The 22,274-nt window shown below is 40.6% G+C and overlaps 7 protein-coding genes across 9 annotated transcripts; 4 read left to right on the top strand and 3 right to left on the bottom strand.

Moving 5' to 3' along the window:
• Window positions 1-214: 214 nt before the first annotated feature.
• On the top strand, window positions 215-1,948 carry LOC132783618 (splicing factor U2af 38 kDa subunit). Its single transcript, XM_060788897.1, has 2 exons — window positions 215-442; window positions 552-1,948. Exons 1-2 carry the CDS (start codon window positions 399-401, stop codon window positions 1,351-1,353), a joined length of 846 nt encoding a protein of 281 aa, XP_060644880.1. The 5' UTR covers window positions 215-398; the 3' UTR covers window positions 1,354-1,948.
• Window positions 1,949-2,116: 168 nt separating this feature from the next.
• LOC132783619 (protein PET117 homolog, mitochondrial) lies at window positions 2,117-2,771 on the bottom strand. The gene is made up of 3 exons (XM_060788898.1): window positions 2,647-2,771; window positions 2,385-2,500; window positions 2,117-2,325 (listed from the first exon to the last, which is right to left on the bottom strand). Exons 2-3 carry the CDS (start codon window positions 2,474-2,476, stop codon window positions 2,139-2,141), a joined length of 279 nt encoding a protein of 92 aa, XP_060644881.1. The 5' UTR covers window positions 2,477-2,500; window positions 2,647-2,771; the 3' UTR covers window positions 2,117-2,138.
• Window positions 2,772-3,726: 955 nt separating this feature from the next.
• LOC132798608 (androgen-induced gene 1 protein) lies at window positions 3,727-14,534 on the top strand. The gene is given in 5 exon segments (XM_060810537.1): window positions 3,727-3,878; window positions 4,329-4,574; window positions 12,090-12,310; window positions 12,382-12,457; window positions 12,459-14,534. Coding segments are annotated over 4 exon segments (744 nt in total). The 5' UTR covers window positions 3,727-3,878; window positions 4,329-4,376; the 3' UTR covers window positions 12,708-14,534.
• LOC132790915 (protein amnionless) lies at window positions 7,665-9,711 on the top strand. Its single transcript, XM_060799677.1, has one exon. The coding sequence runs from the start codon at window positions 7,777-7,779 to the stop codon at window positions 9,352-9,354; it is 1,578 nt and encodes a 525-aa protein (XP_060655660.1). The 5' UTR covers window positions 7,665-7,776; the 3' UTR covers window positions 9,355-9,711.
• Window positions 13,087-18,727, bottom strand: LOC132798572 (protein smoothened). 3 transcript variants are annotated; one of them, XM_060810485.1, is made up of 8 exons: window positions 18,378-18,724; window positions 17,931-18,315; window positions 17,388-17,869; window positions 16,603-17,223; window positions 16,370-16,540; window positions 13,960-16,302; window positions 13,625-13,865; window positions 13,087-13,393 (listed from the first exon to the last, which is right to left on the bottom strand). In XM_060810485.1, exons 1-6 carry the CDS (start codon window positions 18,383-18,385, stop codon window positions 14,802-14,804), a joined length of 3,168 nt encoding a protein of 1,055 aa, XP_060666468.1. In that variant the 5' UTR covers window positions 18,386-18,724; the 3' UTR covers window positions 13,087-13,393; window positions 13,625-13,865; window positions 13,960-14,801. The 3 variants fall into 3 exon arrangements, with proteins under 3 accessions (XP_060666468.1, XP_060666476.1, XP_060666484.1); XM_060810493.1 differs by having other exon boundaries at window positions 13,956-16,302; XM_060810501.1 differs by lacking the exons at window positions 13,087-13,393; window positions 13,625-13,865 and having other exon boundaries at window positions 16,053-16,298; window positions 18,378-18,727.
• An 86-nt stretch (window positions 18,728-18,813) lies between these two features.
• On the top strand, window positions 18,814-21,286 carry LOC132798590 (uncharacterized). The gene is made up of 4 exons (XM_060810513.1): window positions 18,814-19,160; window positions 19,258-19,434; window positions 19,534-20,727; window positions 20,801-21,286. Exons 1-4 carry the CDS (start codon window positions 18,959-18,961, stop codon window positions 21,103-21,105), a joined length of 1,878 nt encoding a protein of 625 aa, XP_060666496.1. The 5' UTR covers window positions 18,814-18,958; the 3' UTR covers window positions 21,106-21,286.
• LOC132798599 (circumsporozoite protein) lies at window positions 21,180-22,179 on the bottom strand. The gene has a single exon (XM_060810526.1). The coding sequence runs from the start codon at window positions 22,069-22,071 to the stop codon at window positions 21,301-21,303; it is 771 nt and encodes a 256-aa protein (XP_060666509.1). The 5' UTR covers window positions 22,072-22,179; the 3' UTR covers window positions 21,180-21,300.
• Between the last annotated feature and the right edge of the window lie 95 nt (window positions 22,180-22,274).

The raw sequence follows: 22,274 nt of genomic DNA on the forward strand, positions 1-22,274 counted from the left end.
TTCTGTAATTAGCGTTGCCACACTGTTTTCACTGTTAAATAAATGTGCAAGACAACTCGTATTTAATTTGCTACAAATTGTAGCCTACAATTTGTTTACTAGCAAACATATAATGCAAAAGATAATAAATGAAAATTTGTAAAGATTAGACTTTGATACAACCGGCTTGCGGCATAAAACAAGTTGGCATCACCGACAAAAATTACATTTGATTATTCTCGCCTGGCAACGTCGTTTGCAAATACGACAGACGCTGCTTTTTGCGTGCGCCTGGTAGGAAAAATATATGTTTCAATTTTGTCAAAATATTGAGAAACGGCGTATAACCAATTTTGTGGCGCAACGGCTCGAATCACAGTTAATCCCAACACACAGCAGTTGATTGCAGCAGCAGCGTAATGGCCGAGTATTTGGCATCAATTTTTGGCACAGAAAAGGACAAGTAAGTACAACAAAAAAAAGACGAAAAAAAACACATGCTATGACTACGATTAGACACTTCGGCACTTTTCCGTCTGAAAACATTGATACGTTTTTGTGTTCTTTCACAGAGTCAACTGCTCGTTTTATTTTAAAATTGGCGCCTGCCGGCATGGCGATCGCTGCTCTCGCATACACAATAAGCCGACATTTTCGCAAACGGTGCTGCTGCAGAACCTCTACGTTAATCCCCAAAATTCAGCCAAATCGGCGGATGGCTCACATTTGGTTGCGAACGTCTCCGATGAGGAAATGCAGGAGCATTATGACAACTTCTTCGAGGACGTCTTCGTCGAGTGCGAGGACAAGTATGGCGAAATCGAAGAGATGAATGTCTGCGACAATTTGGGCGATCATTTAGTGGGCAATGTGTACATCAAATTCCGCAATGAAGCCGATGCCGACAAGGCGGCGAATGATTTAAACAATCGCTGGTTTGGCGGTCGCCCCGTCTACTCGGAACTGTCGCCAGTCACCGATTTCCGTGAGGCCTGCTGCAGACAATATGAGATGGGCGAATGCACACGCTCCGGCTTCTGCAATTTCATGCACCTTAAGCCCATTTCCCGGGAGTTGCGACGATACTTGTATTCGCGCCGGCGACGTAATCGCTCAAGGTCTCGTTCCGGTGGCCCAAGGCGTCGGTCGCGCAGCCGCTCGCGTTCGCCACGACGACGACGTGAGGATCGTGGCATTGGCGGCGGTACAGATCGTGGTGAGCGCGGCATTGTCGGTGGCACAGATCGTGGTGGGGAGCGTGGCATTGGCGGCGGGACGGATCGAGGCGATCGCAATAATGATCGTGATGGCAACGATCGGGATCGACGCAAAGGAGGTGGTGGAGGAGGCGGTGGCGGCGGCGGAAGATATTAAAGTGGCTATTCTGACTATTGGAATTGCATTCAATTTTGGATGGTTTTTCCAAGCGAGAGAAACGGACAAAACAAAATTGTGTGTGTACGCCAAGCAGCAAACGTGTATTTCTCACTCGCCTCATCTTTTGATTTTGTTTTTTATATATATATTAATATATTATATGATTTAGAGAAAGAAAGAAGGGGTGTCCTCCACACCACATCATATATTTGTATTGTACAAACCACCCGAAAAAATACACTATGTGAGTTACTTTATCGAGCGCCCATTAGAATTGTAATTACTTATACACACATTCGTAATAATAAAATTGAGTAATAATTATACAGATTTACACCTAAAAGATACATCTTCGAAAGCAATAGATACTCGATTGTAAGATACCTTAAAATTAAGTGTGACCGAACAGTCAAATGTTTTGCAACTGTAAAACTTTTGCTTTCTTTTGATTATTTAACTTATAACTTAATTTTTGTAGTGGACTATTTAACATCTGTGTATATACAGTTCAGTAAACTCACCTGCAACGAACATATTTAACCTTGCAAACTGTTGCATCTAAGTTAATCAAAAAGAAATTTGGCAGCGTTAGCTGAATTTAAAGGTAGATTTTTGATTGATACTACGGCATTAACTTTATATAAACAGTGCTCTCTTCTGCATCTTTAACAATCTTAAAAAAGGCAGTCATCAAATATGAAGTTTCTTTCAGTAATTAGCTTACACCTCTAATACTAAAATTTACATTCAACTACATATATGAAAGCTAAATAACTTTATTCTTATTCTGGGGGCTGTACAACAATCGAGTCAAGTTTTTCGGGTTTCTTGGGACCATCCTCTGTCTTGGATTCCATCGCTTTCAGCTGCTTTGTTATGTCAATCTGCTGTTGCAGTGTATATCTGTTTTCATGTTTGCGTCGTTGCTGCTGTTCCACATCGCGTATTACACCTTGATGTAGCTTTAGTCTGTCAAGAATTTAGTTTAGCTGAGTATTTTCATAGAAGACAAAGAGCAGAAATCTTACCGGTCTTCGGACTGTTTATAATGGACATAACCTATAATGGCACTAGAAATACCAATTGCTACTCCCAATGTAACTTTAGCCGGCAACGACATGATTTGGATTTAGCTAAACATAAACTGCAAATTTTATTATTTAATTTAATTTTATTGCATTTGGAATTTGGTTGTAATTGCCGGCTGTTACGACACAGCAAACAAAACCAATGAGAAATTGGAAACAAAACAAATAGCGAACAATTATTGTTGTGTCGATGTCAACGAACCTTTTGATAAGCCCTCTATGATGTGCTACGATTTGTAAGTCGTGCATATATGTTTTATTGTTATTATTTTATGAAGTTATTTCATAAAATTGTAAATTTAATATAAACAAAACAATAGAGGTGGATAAAATTCCGTTGAGCTATCGATGATGCATCGATTTTAATTTTCTCATTTTTATGATCGATTTTTTATTGCAAAAAGCTAAATGTCTTTAGTAGTTATATAATTATTTTATTTATTATGAAATAGATTATACTTTAAGACAAATAAATAAGTCTTTGTTTTCACAAGAGTATAAAATATATTTTTCTACGCCGTGACTTGACTTTATGATTTTTCGGTATATTTGCAAATCGCATATTAAATTAGAGTCATTTGGAAAAAATATTCACGTAAAAAAGTAATATATTTTGCACTCTATATTACCATCTTCTACTGATGAGATTTCCGTTGCAATATAAATATTTTTCAAATATTTAAAGATGACGAGAAACTGTTTCTGTTACTTTTCCGTATTTTATACCAAGAAGTATTTTTTATGTCATTGAGTGTTGCTGCCAGGGTTGCGATACAACCTAGTTGCTATTTAAGTGTTCGATTAGTATTTCGCAATGTAGGCGCGCAACTTACCAATTCAAAAATGCATTTGTTTGTGCTCATTGTTATCTTTCTAATCTATCATTTTGACGCAGTGTATGTTGTTGGCGTTTTGTTTGTTTATCGCTATCCTTCATTCAGCCAGAATGACGCAGTTGCATAGTCCAATAGTAAAATCAGTTTATATCTTAATACTACACACATAGCTGTTTTGGTTATCCAGCAACAAGAAAAACGTTGACCTGCTGCCACAGTAACGTCTGGGCCCTAAAGGCCTCAAACCTCGGACCTGCCACACGCAGCTGAAATTCTGGACATGCGCATCAAGTTGCACACAATGCGAAGAAGCAACAGCACAAGTACCACATACGAATGTACGGTTGTGTGTGAGCGTGTGTGTGTGTGTGTGTGTGGACGAAAGTAAAAGCGACAACCAGAGCAGCCAATGCGGCGTATGAGCAATATTATTTATCCAGTGCGACTCCAGTTTTCCATACGCCAAGTTGTGCGCGCCAGCAAACGGTGCTGACGGATCAAAAAAAATCAAAAAAAAAGAAAAGAAAAATAACATTAACCAAAAAGGGACAACAAAAAATACAGAAAACTACTCGTAATATAGAGCAAAATTTTTGACGTGCGTTCCAGCTTGCGATTTGTTTAAAAATATACACAAAACAATCAACAATTGCGTCGACCCAGCGCAATAAAAACTATTAACATATTAACATATGTAAATTATAAACACGGACCCCAGGCGCCAGGCAAACTTCAATTTGTGGGCTTCCTTTCGTTTGCATTTCCATTGCCGATTTCAATTCATATTTCATTAGCTAGTTTATTTGAAATATTTATGTCAGTGGCGCAAATATTGATTTCAATTTTTATGAGCGCTTTTTATGTTCGCTCTCGCCCGTGGGAGTCTTTAAGTGGGTGCTAAGTCTACGACTTTCGTGACACCTTCACAACAACGAAAAGGTCGCTTTAGGCCTCTTGAGACTTATACCTTGCGATATAACATACATAGCAGATACCTTTCTAGCTTTGTATCCTTGTTGCCATTACAAATTGAAAGTTTGCTTTGCAGTGTACTCGGACCAATAAAGAAAAGACTTTTTTACTGTGACCAAGCAAGATGACCAAAGTGGAGCTATATAAATCTCGTGTCTTTGTTACAATTATACATCTGTGTGCATTGGGACAATTTGCCTATGGCTTGTACTACAGCAGCTTCGAGGTACAGCGCAGCTATAAGCTCAAGACCAGCGTCAGTCGTCGCCTGGTTCCCGAAACATTTCCCCAGAAGCTGCGACTCCTCAGCTATTGGTCGCTGGTAAGTGCAGAAAACGCAAAAAAGCAATCTACATATACAGAACATTAACGTAGCTCGTCGTATATCATGGTCATTATAATATGACGGAAATGCGGCCGCAGCCGCAATCGTTTCAAGTGTGTTCCAGTTCCATAAAAAAACGTAAAGAGAAAATTAAACATTGGTTGGTTATTATTGTCTCCCATTTATGTGTGCCATATGTTTATGTATATACTTTTTATCTTTCCGTTTTTTTGGCTGGGGGTCAACAACTGCCGCCTGCTGCATCCGCGTATCTTTTTGCAGATACATTTTTGAATTCCATTCCATTCAACCATTATCTCATTCATTTGTTGTCGTTGCAAAGTGTGCTGTGTGTGTGTGTGTGTGTTTGTTTGTGTTTGGCACGGAAAATAATTCGCCGTATTTATTTGCTCAGAGTGGTGAGAAAAACCTCTTTTGCTTTATTGAATTGTAAAGCTGGGCCACAAATCAAAAAAACACAAAAGGCCGAATTTTTATTGGTGCTGATAGATGCCAGATTATCTTATTGGCGTGAATGTAAATATGCCATACGGTGTGTGTGAGCAGAGGGAGAAGAATTTCAGGTCTAGCCTCCTCTGGAGGCAACACTTGTCTATGGCATTGCTGGCAAACTCATTTACATGTCGTAAAATATTCTCAGAATTCGATCATCAATTATGGATTTTCACGCACAGTTGGCAACAGCAGCACATAAGACGCTTGTTCATCGCGGCTCATAAGAGAAGGCGTCTGCTGCCTTTTCTCTGGTATGCATAATTCATGTTAGAATTATTCCATAATATTCTTCAAAACATACTCTCTTGATTAACTTGCTGGCTTGACAAAAGTTATCATCCTTGCATAGGCAATTTGAGCGAGAGCATTTCTCTGTCCAAAGTGACATTGAGATTGATGCATTCGACAGTTTGATGTAGTATTGAATGCTAAAGACTATTTCAATTAGTGTAGAATATATGCATGATTTATTGGTAAACTGAAAGCCTGTCAATCTAAAACATTTATAGAGAAATTTTGTATATCGTTAGGAAATTATAGTAAGTATAGTCAAACAACCACATTATTTCATTCCGTTAATTCTTGCCCAAGTGAACATTAATCTTGGTGCTCAATCTAATTATTGTTGAAAGAACGTAAAACATATAAAACTAGTAAAAAAGCTATAGTCGAGTGTGCTGGAGTTTTCAGTGAGAAACTTGTTAACCATTGCGGCATTCATTTTAAAATATACCAAATTAATATACAACAAAATACTAAAAATAAACCGAAAGATATATTTGGTATATTGACATATTTGGTATATATAGTACTACATTCAAAATATACCGAATTGTCAACAACTAAAACCCGTAGTAAGTAGCGTTTTTGCCCATACAAAAGTATTTTTTAAATACCTTGAACAATTTTTATCTGATCTCTGATCTGATAATTAGAAATCTTAAATACTATAGTTATTATTACAATATGTACTGACTTCTTCTGCCTGCTACATACATTAAATGCAGTCAGAAAGTTAAAATTCCCGATGGGAGCGGATATAAAAATGATTAAATATAAAAGTGCTCATAAAAATTTCTTAACATGTTTACTGACTAGAAGAGTACTTTTTTAAACTTGAAATTCTGGGAAGAAATAAGTAAATAAACTATATTCTATTTATAAGTGAAATAAAATAAATTTGTAGTTTAAAATAAACCATAACAGGAAAATGTTATAAATTAAAATTAGTTGTCTATAGCATCATAAATTATACATATATGCACCAATCATTTTTTACTTTAAACAATAGCTAGGGAAAACTACTTTAAATTCCGGCCTTTAGATGTGGAACAACACTCTCACTATTTATAGTTTGTTTCCTCGAAAGAAAAACATTGTAAAGTACTTGGTACTTTTACTTGAATTCTATCTGCACATTTAGTTCAATTTGCAGGCAACTTTGATGACCTTGCGTGCCCTTGATTTATAATCTCGATACAATTAAATACTTTTGATCTTGGCGTAAAGTGCTTTATATCTTTCTTGCCTTTACTATACTTGTATACATATATAGTATCTAAACGTGGGACATGAGTGCCGTTAATGCTGTAGATGCTAGATGCTATATGTTAGTTCTATAAGTTTTGTTTTTTAGCAAATATCTTTCATGTGGATTATCCATGGAATACCATGACCAGGTCATGCACACGCACCATTACCATCCGGTTGTGTTGTGTTTTTTTCGGCTGTTTGGCATTCCAATGGCTTCCGTCAAATCCGCGCGCCTCCGTAACGCGAATTGTTTATGTATGAAAATGAAAATAAACGTTTTTCCCGTTTTTCGCCAAACAATTGCATTGTAATAGTACACAAGACTTGATTTGATTATTCAATGATCGGCATATGCTTCAATCGCCCCCTACAGATATATTCACTTATGTGTATTTCACGATTTGTCTGCTCTGGAATATGTATATATATAGTACTATATATGCTATATAGTATGTTGCGTTGGAGGCGCACGTTCGTCTTCCGTCGTTGATTTTGAGCAATTTATTACTTGCAAATTTATTAGCCAGATTTATGGAGCAGTTTGTACTGAAATCTTTTTTTCTTTCGCTAATCTGCCAACACCGAATACTTTCTTAGCTATCCGAAAGAAAAGTGTATATTTTTATTTACTCAACACTTCTCATTTCAATTCACACTATTTTTTGGCATAACATACAATTAATGTTGTGGTTACGCGTCAATCGCAGAAATTATTAAACATTCTTTAGCATTTAATAGGGATCACTTAATGCCTGATTCATTCTGATATACTTTCAATATTGTGATTAATGTTTGAGTGTCAAAAATGGTCATAAATATTTATTTATTACGAATTTCCGTAATAACTATAAGTACAGAAATTTTATAATTCTATTTTTCCTTCTTCTGGCAAATCGCACCACATATTGATTATACTCTACCTCAGGATTGTTTTTGCTGCTTGGCATTGAGCAACTCATTGGGCATTTGTTTAGTTCTGTCTCTGCCATTTGCTTAATTTATTTGCTTCTATATTTTTTTTTAGCTTATTTTGTATTGCTTTCTCCTCGCCTCATTTGATAATTATCTGAAAACGCCCCCAAAAAAATTACAGAGCAACTGAAAATTGTCGCTGTTCATTCTTCAGTCTGTAAATTGCTGAGCTGTCATTATGTTGCAGCCGAAACACATCTCTAGTTTGTTGTTAATCTTGCTGCTGCTGCTGGAGGCGGATACAACCTCGATTAAATGGCATAGTGCTGGCGCTCCATTTGGCAATCCAGCTGCCTGGCTGGACAATTATTTGCCCTGTGTGCACGACTTGGTTGTGTTTCCGGGCAATTATCCGGCCGTGTTGCCGCTGCCGGCGGACATCTCGGTGCAAGGATTTCAGCTGCCACGAGATGGAGCCATGTTCTTGGCATCAGATGCTACCATTAATCTGGTGACTCCAAAGGAAAGTGGCAGAGGTCTAAATCCAAACTGCGAAAGCAGTGAGAAACGCGCCTACTTAGGAGCACCGAAGACGAGCAAATGGTTTGATCCCAACAGCTGGAGCGTCAACTCAGTAGTAGGGAGCAACAGCGATAGTGGAAGTGCTCCTTATATCCCTGAGCTGGAGCGCGTACCCTGCGATGATGAGTTAGTGGTGATACCCGCCAACAATGCTCCAATCTCTTTTGATCTGGAGCATGTTCACACGTTGCGTTTGGGGCAGCTGATAATGTCGGGATCATCGCTTTCTCGCACTTATCTGCAGGAGTTAATGAGTCGCGAAGTCGGTCAGCTGTTGTTTCACAATGCTGAAGGCGTGCAAGTGGATTATTATCGCGGTGAAGTCTGCGGTTGCCATAGCCAGCCCGATTTCCTAATTCAACCCGTCTGCGAGAATGTCGAGTGTCCGGTACCACATTGTGAGTCACCCATTCGACCCTTGGGCTCGTGTTGTTTGCTCTGCGGTGCCCAATTGTTGGCACCTGTCGCCAATTGCTTGGAGGAGCAGCGCAAGCAAGTGTTCGATTACTTCAATGCCGCCATACTTAAGGAGGATCGTCAGGATGAGCTGCAGCTGCATGTGAGTCATGTCAACAATCGTCTGCAGGTGATTCTCTTGGATCGGGACAGTTACAGTGAACGTAGCACAGCGCTAATGCATTGCCTGCAGCTGGAGTCCACCTCGAGTAGGGTGTGGAAAAAGATGCCGCAGGTCGAAGTGCGTTATGCGGGTCGTCCATATAATCCCAATATTAGCTTCGGCTCCGTCCTGCTCATACTCTTCTGTGTAGTGCTGGTGGCCATTGTGACGGTCATTATCTTGGCCCACTTTATGCCCGAGAATCCGCATCTGCGACGTATTCCACAGTGGATCAATGATCCACGTCGCGGCAATTGGCTCTTAGCTTTGCGCAGGAATCTGATATTTAATCGATTTGATGAGGCAGCTGTTTCTGGCCCTGGCTCTGGTGTGGAGCGTTTGGCAGTGATTGGCTATGATGCCGAGAGTGGTGAGGTGCGCGAACGTTCCTTCAATAATCCCATGTTTGAGCAGGAAGAGGTGGAGGCGGAAGCAACGACTGCCGCAACAACTCCTGCTACAATCAAACCGGATATAGAAGGTGTGGGTGTCTTGTCGCCCAATGTGGAAACGGGCGAACTGGACAGCTGTAGCGTGGAGGAGCAGGAGCTTACAGAAATCCATTTGGAGTCCTCGGAAGCGGAAAGCGATGAGGAGGCGGAAACCAAAGAATAAATAAATCTAATGCATATTTCATATTTATATTTCCCTTGCTTACGCACACAATAAGGTATCTAATGTAACTCGATTATACTATTCAACAAACAAATAGTGCGGCTCATTTAGCTATTTTCCCGCTAGATCAGAGCAAACATACAAGCTTATACTGATGATATACATATGTAAATGTTATCTTACTGTTGACTTCATTTTAAAGAACTGTTAGGGAAACCACAAATATCAAATCGCAGTTTACTTCAATCCTTAAAATTCTTTAGTTAGTTCCTTAAAACCTGGGCAAAACATAAGATATTACGAATATTCTAGCTTTTTATAACATTTGGCAGCTGGCAAAGATTCTCAATAATTGGCAGCACTACAAAGGAACGGTCCTTTTGATTTATGTCAATAATAAATGGTATCGATTCCAATTTGAGTACAGTAGACTACAAGCAAATATCACGTTCGATTCGTGGTGCACTTTAAAGCTTTTAATTATGCTGTTATCTCTATTGTGGAATGAGGATGGGAACATTATTTATATTTAGCGCTGCGTCAATGTGCAAGGCTATGGCCCTTGACCTTCGCAGCATTTTAAATTAAATCGATAGTTCGCATTAGTTGTGTGTGGTGAGCGACAAAGTTGATAGCTTTTGTGCTATTCATAGCATGTCCACCTGTCACCAAACACACGCACGCACAAACAGACACACATGCAACCAGATTACGGGTCAACGCTGCTGTTGTAATATTGGGCGAAAGTGTTTCAATTTTTAATGCACTCCCCAAATGCATTTGCCGGCTATATGTAGCATTTATATGTATATATACTTATATATAATGTACTGTTGCATTATCAACAATCACCTAATCTCAAGCTCGAAGCGTCTTGTCACGGTGATAAGCAGTCTTTATCAAACGCGACCCAAGCAAAAACCGGTGTGGCTGGCCACAAACATTTAAACATGTATTAATGTATGTGTAATGCACATATAAACTACTATGTATGTATAAACTTAGATTGTGCGCAACCGCCTGTTAATCAGTACGAAGTGGACTTTTGTGCGTTAAACATGGCAAGAACGAAGTCGAAGAACAAGGGCTCCACGGCGCCTGGTTTTAATCGTGCTGTGCAACTTTTGCTGCACATAACGGCAGTTATTCAGTTTAACTATGGCGTCGTCTATTTCCACAATTTGGAGTTGCCATCATCAACTTTCCATCCGTTTGCTGGCAAATTTAAGTTTTTAACATTTTTGTGTGCGGTAAGTGAACCAATCGAAATTGTGCAGCCCTAGAAGATTATCGATAAGTGTTGCCTATCTATTGCTCTCGATTGGCGCACATTCACCAAATTTTTAAAAGTATGATAAGAAAGCAGCATCAAAATGGTCGCTAAAGTTTGTTTTTAGAATTTAGAACGAACTCAGTAAGTTGAAAAAGTTCCTCTCAAATTTTAAATAAAGTTAGATTATGCTAAATATGATCGGGATAGCTAATAAATTTAAATGTTTTTATTAATTATTTATAATAGCTTCAAAATAAAATCTAGGATAATACATAGTGTACACAGGGCAAATGAATTTTTCAGTCTCAAAACTTAATATTTAAAAAGTTGTTCTGGTTGGAGCTTTATTTACACCTATCCATTTTTGGTTTTGTTTGTTCTTAACTTCCTGTACAGTGAGTGTCAAAACTATGCTACCTTATATGAGATAGTATGCCATATAAAGCCGGGAACGCAGGCGTCAAGCGACGCTGTTTGATTTCTACCACTCTAAAATCATCCCTTCTACCACAAGCATCAATATAAACTATGTTTTGTCGATAAGTCTTCTAGTATATTTAGTATTTTTAATTTGTTCACTTATGCATATACATATATTTATTTGATTTGTTGACTTCGCGATACTTTTGCACCCTCAATTTATTTATCATTGAAGTAGCCAATTGTGTTTTTTAGTAATCAATCAACACCAGTGCTTTGCTGCTGATTATGTCAATAACCCACTGCTGCTAATCTAAATAGGGCTAATCATGAATCACAGCCATTCTAACAAAATCATTTGTAATCATTTCACGCAAACAGCAATTTTGAATTCATGGCGTCGAAAGCTAATGTGGACAGTGTGCCCAAAACCTAAAAGCGGACAGGGTACAAAATCACTGCAGTGAACTATCGATAATTAATTGATTGAAGACCACGGTCACACTGCTTCCAAACCGTCTTCAGTTTCACTTTTATGCTGGCCGGCTGCTGCTGTTCTGTCGTTGCCGTGAAAAAATCAATTACCATACTATATTGAAAATGGCCACAGGCGCTGCAACGCACTCGCTATTGAACAGTGTCTTTGGCGCCCTACGGACGCTACTCCACTTAACAGCGGCGGTTCAATTCACGTATGGCATCTATTATGATTACACATACGTTGAGTTTCCAAACTCTGATCCAAATTCGAAATTAATTCATCATCCGTTTGGGGGGAAAATTCAAATATTTAACTTTCTTGGATGCGGTAAGCACTTGAAACGAACTTTTGGTAACTAGTCTGTTGTACTTAGTAGTATCAGTCTTAATCGTTACAAGTACATCGTGATAACCGGTTTCAGCTTCAATGATTTAGCGGTTTGCAATCAATTCCACTTCAATTATCAAACACTCTTCCACCCTCCCCAAATAATCTAACAACCCGTTGTTAAACACACGCACACACGAAACTCTCTATTTAACCGCCATTTGCCTATTACAGATAATTCAGGCGCTTTATTACATTGTCTCCCTCGTCAATGATTTTGTGGGTACAAATGAATTGGTGCCAAAACGTCCACCAGCAATACGCAAGTTCAAGGACTGGCTGATGTCTACCCTTGCATTCCCCGTGGCCATCAATGTAGGCGTCACCTTCTGGACTTTATATGCCATCGATCGTGAACTTGTCTTTCCCAAAGTCTTAGACCCCGTCTTCCCCAGGTGAGTCTAATTTTGCTGATTACCTTTTTGACATTAGCAATTACTCTTGAAATTTCTCTTTTCTTTCGCAGTTGGCTGAATCATGTTCTGCATACAAATATTGTTGTCTTCATTGTGCTGGAAATGTTTACCTCATATCGTGCGTACCCCCTCGCGCAGCAATGGCTTGACTGGTTTGGGCATCTTTATGGTTAGCTATCTGGTTTGGATTCACATCATCAAGCACTATTCTAATGTCTGGGTCTATCCGGTGCTGGAAGTCCTGCAGCTGCCACAGCGTATTGTCTTCTTTGTCGCCGTGCTTGGATTCACCTTTGCCCTTTATTTGCTCGGCGAATTCTTGAACAATGTGGTGTGGGCCAAGGAGGTGAAGCTGTCGCAACGCAAGTCCAAGTAGGCTGTGTGAATGTCTTTTAAGTCTGTAGTCAATAGAATTGTCTGTGTGTGCTCGGTCTGTTTAACTAGCAACTACTTAAATCAGCAAAAGATGTCGCTTATAAATATATATTTTACACAACAATCTATTTAAATTATATAGTTGATCTAATCCTAAAAGAATGAAAATTAAAAACAACAAATTAATAATGAATAGTAATTGGCTTGAATAGCAATAAATATACAAAACTTTTGTAGCATTTCAATTAGATTGCACTTGCAATTTGTCGAACAACGTTTGGTTCTCAATTAGATGAGCATAATTAACGTTTCAAGTATTTCAATTGCATAATTCATATCAATCAAAGCACAGCAACAAACACCAACAAAAACCACTGTAATACCTGTACATTTCGATTTTAGAGTCATTGCAATTCTACAATTATTATTACAATTACAATAAAAATTAAAAGAAATCTAACTTATTAGAAACAATCGATTTTAACTTTTCAAAATGGCGCCAACGGTTATCACAATCTAAGCTAATCGATTAGCAATTCCAATTAGCAAAATCTTAAAGCAGCTGCATTTGCATATTGTGAGTGGGAGGCTGTGGTTGGTCTGCCACACCCATTGGTAACTTGTCTCGAAAGCTTCCAAAATGCAACTCTGCGTTGTCAATCAGCTGTTGGGCCATCTTGTTGTGATCTACGCGCCCAAGCAAAGGGAGTGAGAAGAATATTTAATGATACTTGCTGTGAAGAAAGTGCGTATCAAAGGTAAACCAGCTGCCTCATTACCCCTCGTGCCTCTTCCGCACCGGACATTGTGTGTGTGTGTTTTGTTTTTAGCAGCCAAGTGTAACTTTTCAACTTCTGTGGAAAATGATCTAATGCTGGCGAGTTCAACGCATCTGCTGTTGATGCCCCTGTTGCTTACCTGCTGTTTTACCACCGAAACGCCCTCGTTCTGGGCTAAGGCGTTGTCATGCTACCTGCTCTATAAGTCCAGAGGTTATTTCCCAAACCTGTACTGACCTTTTTTGGACTATCATCTTTCTTCATTGTTTTAATATGGTTTCGTTGAATTAAGCTATTTTCAGCTTAAACTGCAACTTTTGAATATTGTTTGTTGCTTTAGCGAATGCTTTACTACTCCACACTGTTCTATTTTTATACACCTATTCAGGGGATATTATAAAAAAATGTATATAACTTGTAGTTTCATACGGGTTCACTTTGAGTTCTAGGGCAAACAAATACATACATACATACCATAAAGGGTGATACTTTTCCTAAAAATATAATTCTGCATAATTTTATAGTTTTTAATGAAGATATTTGATAAACTTTTTCCTCTATGACATTTTGAGTCATTAGTTTATAAGTTCCTCTATGGGACATTTAAAACCAGGTTAAGCATAACACATTTCCACAATGATTAATTTGTTTTGCTTGATCTTGAGAATAATTGATGTTTTAATAGTTTGCTTTCGACAATAACAAACTTCATTGTATTTTATCACCAAGACATCATTTATAGTTGAGATGAAATTTAATTTGTTTATTTTGCTTGTTAGACAAATGAAAATAAACGCAACGGAATTAGAACTTGTGCTGATTTGTGATATATCTGTAATGTAAACAACATGTAGCTATAATTGAGATTTCCCTCTTGGTTCTAAAAATACAACATTTTAGTTGGGGATGTTTAAAATAGGATTTAAAATCGGTTTATTAGTTACAAAAATCTTAATTGTAATCATTTTTTTAGGCACTTTTTTGTAACACAATTCGTTTCAGTTTTCGTTTTTTGTTTGTGTGAGTTTGCCCAATAGGGCAACTTATTTGTACATTTAAAACAACATACATAGATGCTAAAGATTCACTAGTCTAGACTGTCAATATAGCGACAATATATAGTATATATAAAATGGGTAACACACAGACAAAAGCTTAAAGATACTAGTTTTCGTTTGAGATTTGTAAACACTTTTCAAAAACTTAATGGCTATGAGTATTCGTTAATTCGTAATTCGATGTTGTAGTGGAAGAGTAGAGTTTTTGAAACTTAAGTAAATGCATTTCGTTAAGTGGGATGCAAGTTGTTGCTCTCTCTATTTAGAGGGCAGTAGCAGCATTTTAAGCTTGTCCGATTCGCTCATAATCGTTGGTTCCTTCTGATGTCGTGGTCCAAGCAGCGATTGCATTTCCGTAGCTTCCTCCGACAGCAGTTCATTGCGCTGACGACTTGCCGCATTGAGCAATCGCATCGCCTGCTGCAGTTCATCGTTTCCATAGCTGGGCAACGTGTGTGTGGCAATGTCGAAGGGATTGGCCTGTATGCCCACATCACAGCTAGTCTTGCTGTTGCGTGAATTTGGTTTGCCTGTTGAGAGTCCCGAGTACGAGCTGTGCAACATGATGTCGAGTGGAATATCGAGTTCAGCCGAGGAGCAGCTCAATGAGTCACCGTTGACATCAATTGCAGCAGCCAATTGTCGTGCATATTTGTGCTTGAAATCACTATTCGAATCCATATCGAGATCGAGATCCAACTCCAAGCCGCCGTGTTTGTGAGACTTGTTGGTAGATTCCTTATTGCGTGACTTGCGACTACGCTGCGAGTTGCGAGAATGACGATTGGATTCCCCAGACTTTTGCATGTGCTTCAGAAAATGTTCTAATGCCGCCGCCTTGTTGCCATTGTTGGGCAGCTCTTGGATTTTTGGCCCAGCATCGACATCATCATCATCGTCATCGTCGTCGCTTAACTCCTGCTTGACCACCACATTGAGATCTTGTATCTTGAACGAGGCACGCGAATTTTCTTCCTCGTCTGAGGACGTGGTCATGCCTTGATTCTGCAGAAATGGCAATATAAACTGTCCATTCTTTTGTATGAATTCGTTGATGATTGTGGGGTCGAGGCCCCCATTGCGACGCCGACTGCTGTTGTGCTGCTTTTTGGTGCTCTGGGCAAACATGCCCACTTTGTGACTAGCATTTGGATACGTGGTCTTCTTCAGCGCAATCACTTGCGACTCCACCGAGGTGCTGCTCTCCCGTCGTCCACGTCCACCGGCGCTGCTGTATTTGGTGCGTCCGCTGCTGGCCGCAATGAAATCGCGACGCCGTTGTGTGCGCTTATTGCTGCTCGAGGCGTAACCACCATGTTTGCCATGTTGTCGCGAACGTGAAGCAACTTTAGTTTTCATTTCGGCAATCTTCACTGAGACCTGCGAGTCGACTGAGTTGCGACGCGATTCCACAGACACGTGACGCACGCTCACACTAATCTCCGAGTCCAGCGAGTTCTTGCGTCCAGCCTGGCCTTGACTGGAGGAGTTTGTGTTGCCTGTTGTGACGCCAGTCAGGGCCATGCGACGTTTCACACATTGCGGCAAATAATGCACCCAAGTGGAGCTTATCTCGTTCGTTTCGGACGAGTTCAAATCGTTCACATCGAAATTTAGGCCCACTGGATCGGTGTGCGTGTTGTAGAGAGTTATAGATAGTCGGCCCTTGTCCTCAAAGTCCTTGCGCTTGGCCCAAGTCTGTGCAATGACCTTGTGTTTGGGCATCTTGACTTCCTCGACGACCTCCTTGCCACACTTTCTAGAAAACAATCCATTTCAATGTTACAGAGCATACAACTGCCATCAGGGAAAGCATATGTACATACTTTTTGATGTAACGCTTCCAGGTCTCAATGGAGGACGGAGTCCAGCACCACGTGGACATTAAAATGCCCGAACTGAATAGGCAAAGCAAGTGCAGCTGAAGCACGCCGACGCTGGGACGATTCTCGATCTTACACACGCTGTTCTCATCAAACACCGAGGTGATGCGACAACTGCAAAGGGAAGAATTATTCATTAGAAGATTGCAAGTGGATTGTAGTTCGCTTCTACTTACATTATGTACTGCCTAAGGCTTTCGGCCCATTCGGTAGAGTGGCGAAACTCCGTCACATGACAGGCGATGGCAACGAGAATGAAAATTAATGTTAACAACGCACAGACGCCCATGCGCATAATAATTAAATGGATTTTATTGCTAGCCGATGTGGATTTAATGTCGTTGGCAAAATGCTTTAGGCCAAACAGCATTATCATGCCACGCGTTATGAAATAGCCACCAATTAGAATGACGCCGCATAGAGGTCCAAGCAGCAAACCGGCACGCATCGAATGATTTGTGTAGCCAACAAAACAGATGCCCACAATGCCGCTGCCATCAACCTCACTCAACGCCATCGTTGTGATCGTTAGCACCAAGGGCAGCGACCAAGCCACCAGATGAAAGTATGAACCCTTCTTGTCGATGCGATCTTGCACATGGCCCATGGCCCGCCAATGCCACGCATAGGTGAGGAATACAAACCACACCATGCCGGCAGTCAAAAAGTAGTATACAAGCACAAATATCACAATACAGGAGAGATTCTCGCCGGCCGTGGGCTCCGAGTGACGCAGTGTGCCATCCTTGCGACAGACGATATCCTCGCGAGAACCCGACGTGAACTGCACAAGCCAACTGCAACGGTATAATAAATAGTTTATTAATGAAAGAGTGTTAGTAATCTAAAACGTATAATAAAAATTACATGAATATGTTTGTAATGTTCAAAGAAACAATGAATTATATTAAGCAATTAAAAAAGTTCAGTAATAATTATAGTATTCTAATATTTAACTCACCCAAAACAGGAGATAAGAAAGCACAGATTGATGTAGAATACAATGACAGCTGGATATTTGTTGGCATTCTGCCAGTCAATGAGAAAAGTTGCGACCACAAACAGATTCGACAGCAGGCATAAAGTTCCACCATATCCAATGAGCTTGTGAATCTGTCTATGCTCATCGTCCGTGTACAACGGATCCTTGCATTGCACGCCGCAGCCCTCAATGCCGGGATAATAGCTCGCCGCGTTGTCGGCGGGCACCAAAGGTGCCAAACATTTGCCCGTTACATTGAATTTCATTTCGCGGGCATCATTACTGCACTTCATGGGAAACAAGGTTTCGTTGCAGCGCAGAAATTTCGGGAAAAATGTTGTGTTGTACAGCATGCGGCAGGGCTCGAGGGTAATCTTGCACATTTCATACGAAGGCAGGTAGACCATGTCCTGACCATTGATTACCTCGCACTTGGGCTTGAAAACAGCGCACAAAAATGGCTGCCAAGGCAACACATCAGTTAGACAAACGGATAAATATGGTAATTGGTCGATTGCTTACCTGTATAACAGCCCAGCACTTGGGCACATGTCTTAGCGCATAGTAGCCACTCAAGGCCTCATCCAACTCCTTCTCCTGGCGATAGTCCGTCAAGCCCAGACTGGTAAAGCCGTAGGGCAACTTGGAACCCAAGCAAGTGTTGTGTGTCGCATTGACTTCGAGGCATCGTGAACGACGCACACAGTGTATGTGCCGGCTGTCGAGATCAATCAGCCATGGCTTGTCGTCCTTGCCCTTTTTGCCATACAGTCGATAATTTGTTGTGCCATTGATTGCTTCTAGATCGCCTTGAGTTGAGCTCGCTGGCGTGGAGCTAGAGGCGGGCGTGGCAAAGAGGGCAGCGGGCAGAATGAAGAGCAACAGGCAGCTAGCAATGAAAGTGCTCCTAGCGAAAAACAAAAAGATATCAATTAACATTTAAATGAGTTACGTTTTTTGCATACTTACGGCATCATAATGTTGTTGTGAGGTGAATATGCCGCGATCGCTATTAATATGTTATAGTATTAAACGCAGGCTTTGTGAATATTAATGTCGAAGATGGGAAGACAGAGACGCAATGCAAGCGCCTTCTTTGGTACTAACAAAATCTCACAGTCAATGCATTTTGCTGTCGTTTTTGTGTATTGCTGCCTAATGCTGCTGCTGCAGCGTATGCAAATTTCAAATGTATTCGAAGCACTTAATTCACAAAAATTAAAAAAATATAAAAACTAAAAATACAAAATGCAGAACGCGCGCACACAACGAACGAAAAAGCAATTGCAGCAACAAATGAGCGTTTTGTGATTGTTGTTTGCAGACCACCCACACGGCAGTTATCGTTAATCGTGTACATCGACCATCTATCGAAATGCAACCAGTCGCGGTTAATGGTTATCGATGTCTGGCGTTTCTTTACAACCCTGGCCGCAGTTTGGCTTGTGCAAATTTTTATGAAAAAGAAAAAGAAGAAGGGCTTGGGAATTTAAATTAAACTTGTGCGTCTATTTTGTACAAACAAAGCGGCCAAATTCTCAATTGAAGCCATGGATGCCACAGCTCCAGCCATAGCATCGCATGCTCCAAGCGAGACAAAATTACAAATACTACAACAACCCCCGGCGACCGCGGCGGCCGCTGCGGCAAATGAAAATGGTGTACAAACAACAGCAGCAAAAAAATCGGAAACACAAACAGCAAATTTAGTTGGAAGTGGAACTGCTGGGCCTGTGACTGGAGCTTCTTCTGGTAAGTATATACGAGATTAAGATAGAGGGAGCGGTATAAATGTTATTGTTTTGGGTTTCATTTACAACAACAATTTTTGTTTACTTACCTCCCGCAGCAATGCATTCCAATGTTGAGGCTGGAGGAGAAAAAGCGCAAGAGGCGCAGAAAAATGCGAAACTAAAAACAGAGCTAGCGCCCACTGAAAAGGTATTGATTACCATATGCAGTGCGGACCGCAAGAATAAAAAGACCTTCATGTCCTTGCCCAGCCGCAAGGATGTGATTGAAAAAGGTAAGTAAAACAAAGTTTTGTTTTTAATGTCCAGTTAAACACAATTCACGTTATTCACTCTTAAATATGTGCTAATTTATGTTCCAACTTTTCTTACAGCACACAAATTTGGACTATCGGGCAGCACAATTGTGCTGGAGAGTAATGGCTGTGAGATCTGCGAGGATGAAGTGCTACTCTTTGCAGCCAAAGAAAAAATCTTGTTAATGCTGCTCGCCGAAAGCGACGAATATGTCATATTACCTCCACCCTCGCCATTGAATCGATCTGAACGCGCTGGCAGCTCCATTGATCCCAGCTTTGTTTCGAATGCCAACGATTCTACAGTGTCTAACGATGAGACACTGTCGCTTGCCAGCGTTACACCCAGCAACTCAAAGACATCGACAACGGCTCAATTCAAAGAGTTTGCGATACCTTGGACAAAGGTACCTAATGACATTATGAAGCTGTTGCGCGGTAAGACCAGTTTGGGCAAGCGTCTCAATACGCTGGCCAATCTGCTGGTAGATGCACTGAGAGAGCGTTCCGCTCACATACCTATACGCGTATTTCGTGAGGTTGCCCAGCAGGCGGCGCAGAAGTACCCGGACTCGTTACTGGAAAAAGATCGTGAGGGTCAACAGATTGCTACTTCGCCACAAGCGCTCATCTCAAAGATGATCAATCGTAACAATGCGCTCAATCGTCCACAAAAGCGTGCGAGCTCTGGCAGCTCTGACATACACATCAGCAACAGCAGTAAGAAACGCAAATCTACCAATGCAGGAGGCGGAGGAAGTGGATTGGCGTCCAATGGCAATGCCAAGTCAGCTGCACTCAATCGTGACCTGGAGGAGAAAAAGGAATTACTCATTGCCAGCTATCGTGGCAGTTCCAAAGTGGAGTTGGCCACCATTGCCGAATATATGAAGGAATGTTTTCCATTGCAGCGTGCATTCTTCAACAATAGCGAAAAGATACCCGATATTACGGCTATCAAGGCCAACTGGCCGTATATTTTTAACAAAGAGCAATTGTATCAGCATTTTGAGTTGCTTATGTCAATTGATCCTCGTTTGTTGGAGCAACGTTTTGCGAGTGAACGGGAGCGCATCTTTAAGTTTTTTAAGACGTCCAAAAATAAGAAAGTCAATGCACTGGAGGAGAATAATGCGAATCTGGTGCGTGGTTTGGCCTATCATTTCAATGAGGATCCCGATTACATATTCAAGCACTTCGAAAATGGACCCTTGCCCAAGGATGTGCTGCAGCACATCAATCCAACCAATGCACCCTGGGTGGCTCTAGTCAGTGAGTGATCGGAATGCTTTTACTTTATCACTCTTTATTCATATATTAATTTTGTGCTATCATCGTATTTTAGATACACCAGCTGCTGCTGGAGGCACTTCAGAGGCAACCTCAGAGGCAATGGTGTACATTGAGGGGCAAATAATGAGTACATTTGCTGCCACAGATGCCGATTTACCCGACATCATTGCGCAATTGCTCTGCTACTATTATACCTTCAACATGATGTACCCCAAGGAAGCCAATCAAACACTCGAATTTATTGTCGTCTATTTTGTGCAGCATGCGCCGGAACAGGCGCGTAACTCCAAAAAGAGCATCACATCCAACAGTAAATTCAATCAACTAATTGCCAAACTGGCCAATGCGAATGGTTGAGACCAGACACCAGTCTAATTCTCATCTAACTGCATCGTATCGAATCAATCGTCGTCTCTAATAACAAAATACTGTTTTTAGTTTACAATATTTATTATTTTTGCAAAGAGAAAAACAATTTCACTTATACTCTCCCCCTATGTCTAAGTTCTGATTTACATTAAAGTGTGTAGTACTTATATATGTATGTTATATTTAATTTCGAAACTTATTGTTTGGATTTATGGCATAGTTGTTCCTCAAATCGTTGATCATGAAGTCCATATCTTCTCCTTTATCATATGCACGATTCGCTACTCGTGTAAGCTTCCTGCGCATAACATTACGTTGTTTATCGTTTAGTTGCCGCTGATCTGTGATGTTTATCATAGACTTTTGTTTTTCAGAGTCGTTGGGCGTCGTCTGCGCGAAAGGCTTCCCTTTGGCATAAGGCTTTCCGTGAGCGTTGAACTTCCCGTTTGCGTTCGGCTTTCCCTGAGCTTTGAACTTCCCTTTGGCATTAGTCTTTCCGTGAGCGTTGAACTTCCCGTTGGCCTTCTGCTTCCGCTGAGCGTTGATCTTCTCCTTGATATTGGGATTTTCCTGGGCGTTGGATTTCGCCTTCGCCTTGGATGAGCCATCAGCGTTGTCGTTATCATTGAAGCTTTCCCAAGTGGTTGTTTGATTACGCTGTGCTTCGATAACATTGCGCCTGTGATTCTTCTCGCGTTCTTTCAGGATATCCTTAGCCTGCTGACTGTCCATATTAAAGCGATCTGCACTGCGCGCTTCCTGTTCATCGCCTACAATGTCGTTCTTCACGTGCTGCCAGGGTTTCGCCTCCTCGGGCACTGGAGGTGGTGCTGCGCGCACATATGGCGTGGGCCTGAACTTTTGTTGGCCCCATGTTTTGGAGCGTTCTTTTATTTGATTTTTGTGTCTGTTAAAGTCACGCTGCGGATTGTAATTATTTTTTCTATACGACATTTTCGCCGTTTATTTATAGCCTCTTTCCACCTCTCGGTTTTCTTTGGTTTTCTTTGGTTTTTTCACGTTCAGGCCGAATGTTACGTTCGCCCCATGTAAAAACCCATAAGAAAAAAAAGTCGGTTTTTCTACGTTCGCGAGCTACGTAGAAATAGCGAACGCACTTTTTGGGTAATTATGCGATATTTTGATCGATATGACAA

The sequence above is a fragment of the Drosophila nasuta genome, chromosome 2L (assembly GCF_023558535.2).
Source record: "Drosophila nasuta strain 15112-1781.00 chromosome 2L, ASM2355853v1, whole genome shotgun sequence".
Taxonomy (NCBI): Eukaryota; Metazoa; Arthropoda; class Insecta; order Diptera; family Drosophilidae; genus Drosophila; species Drosophila nasuta.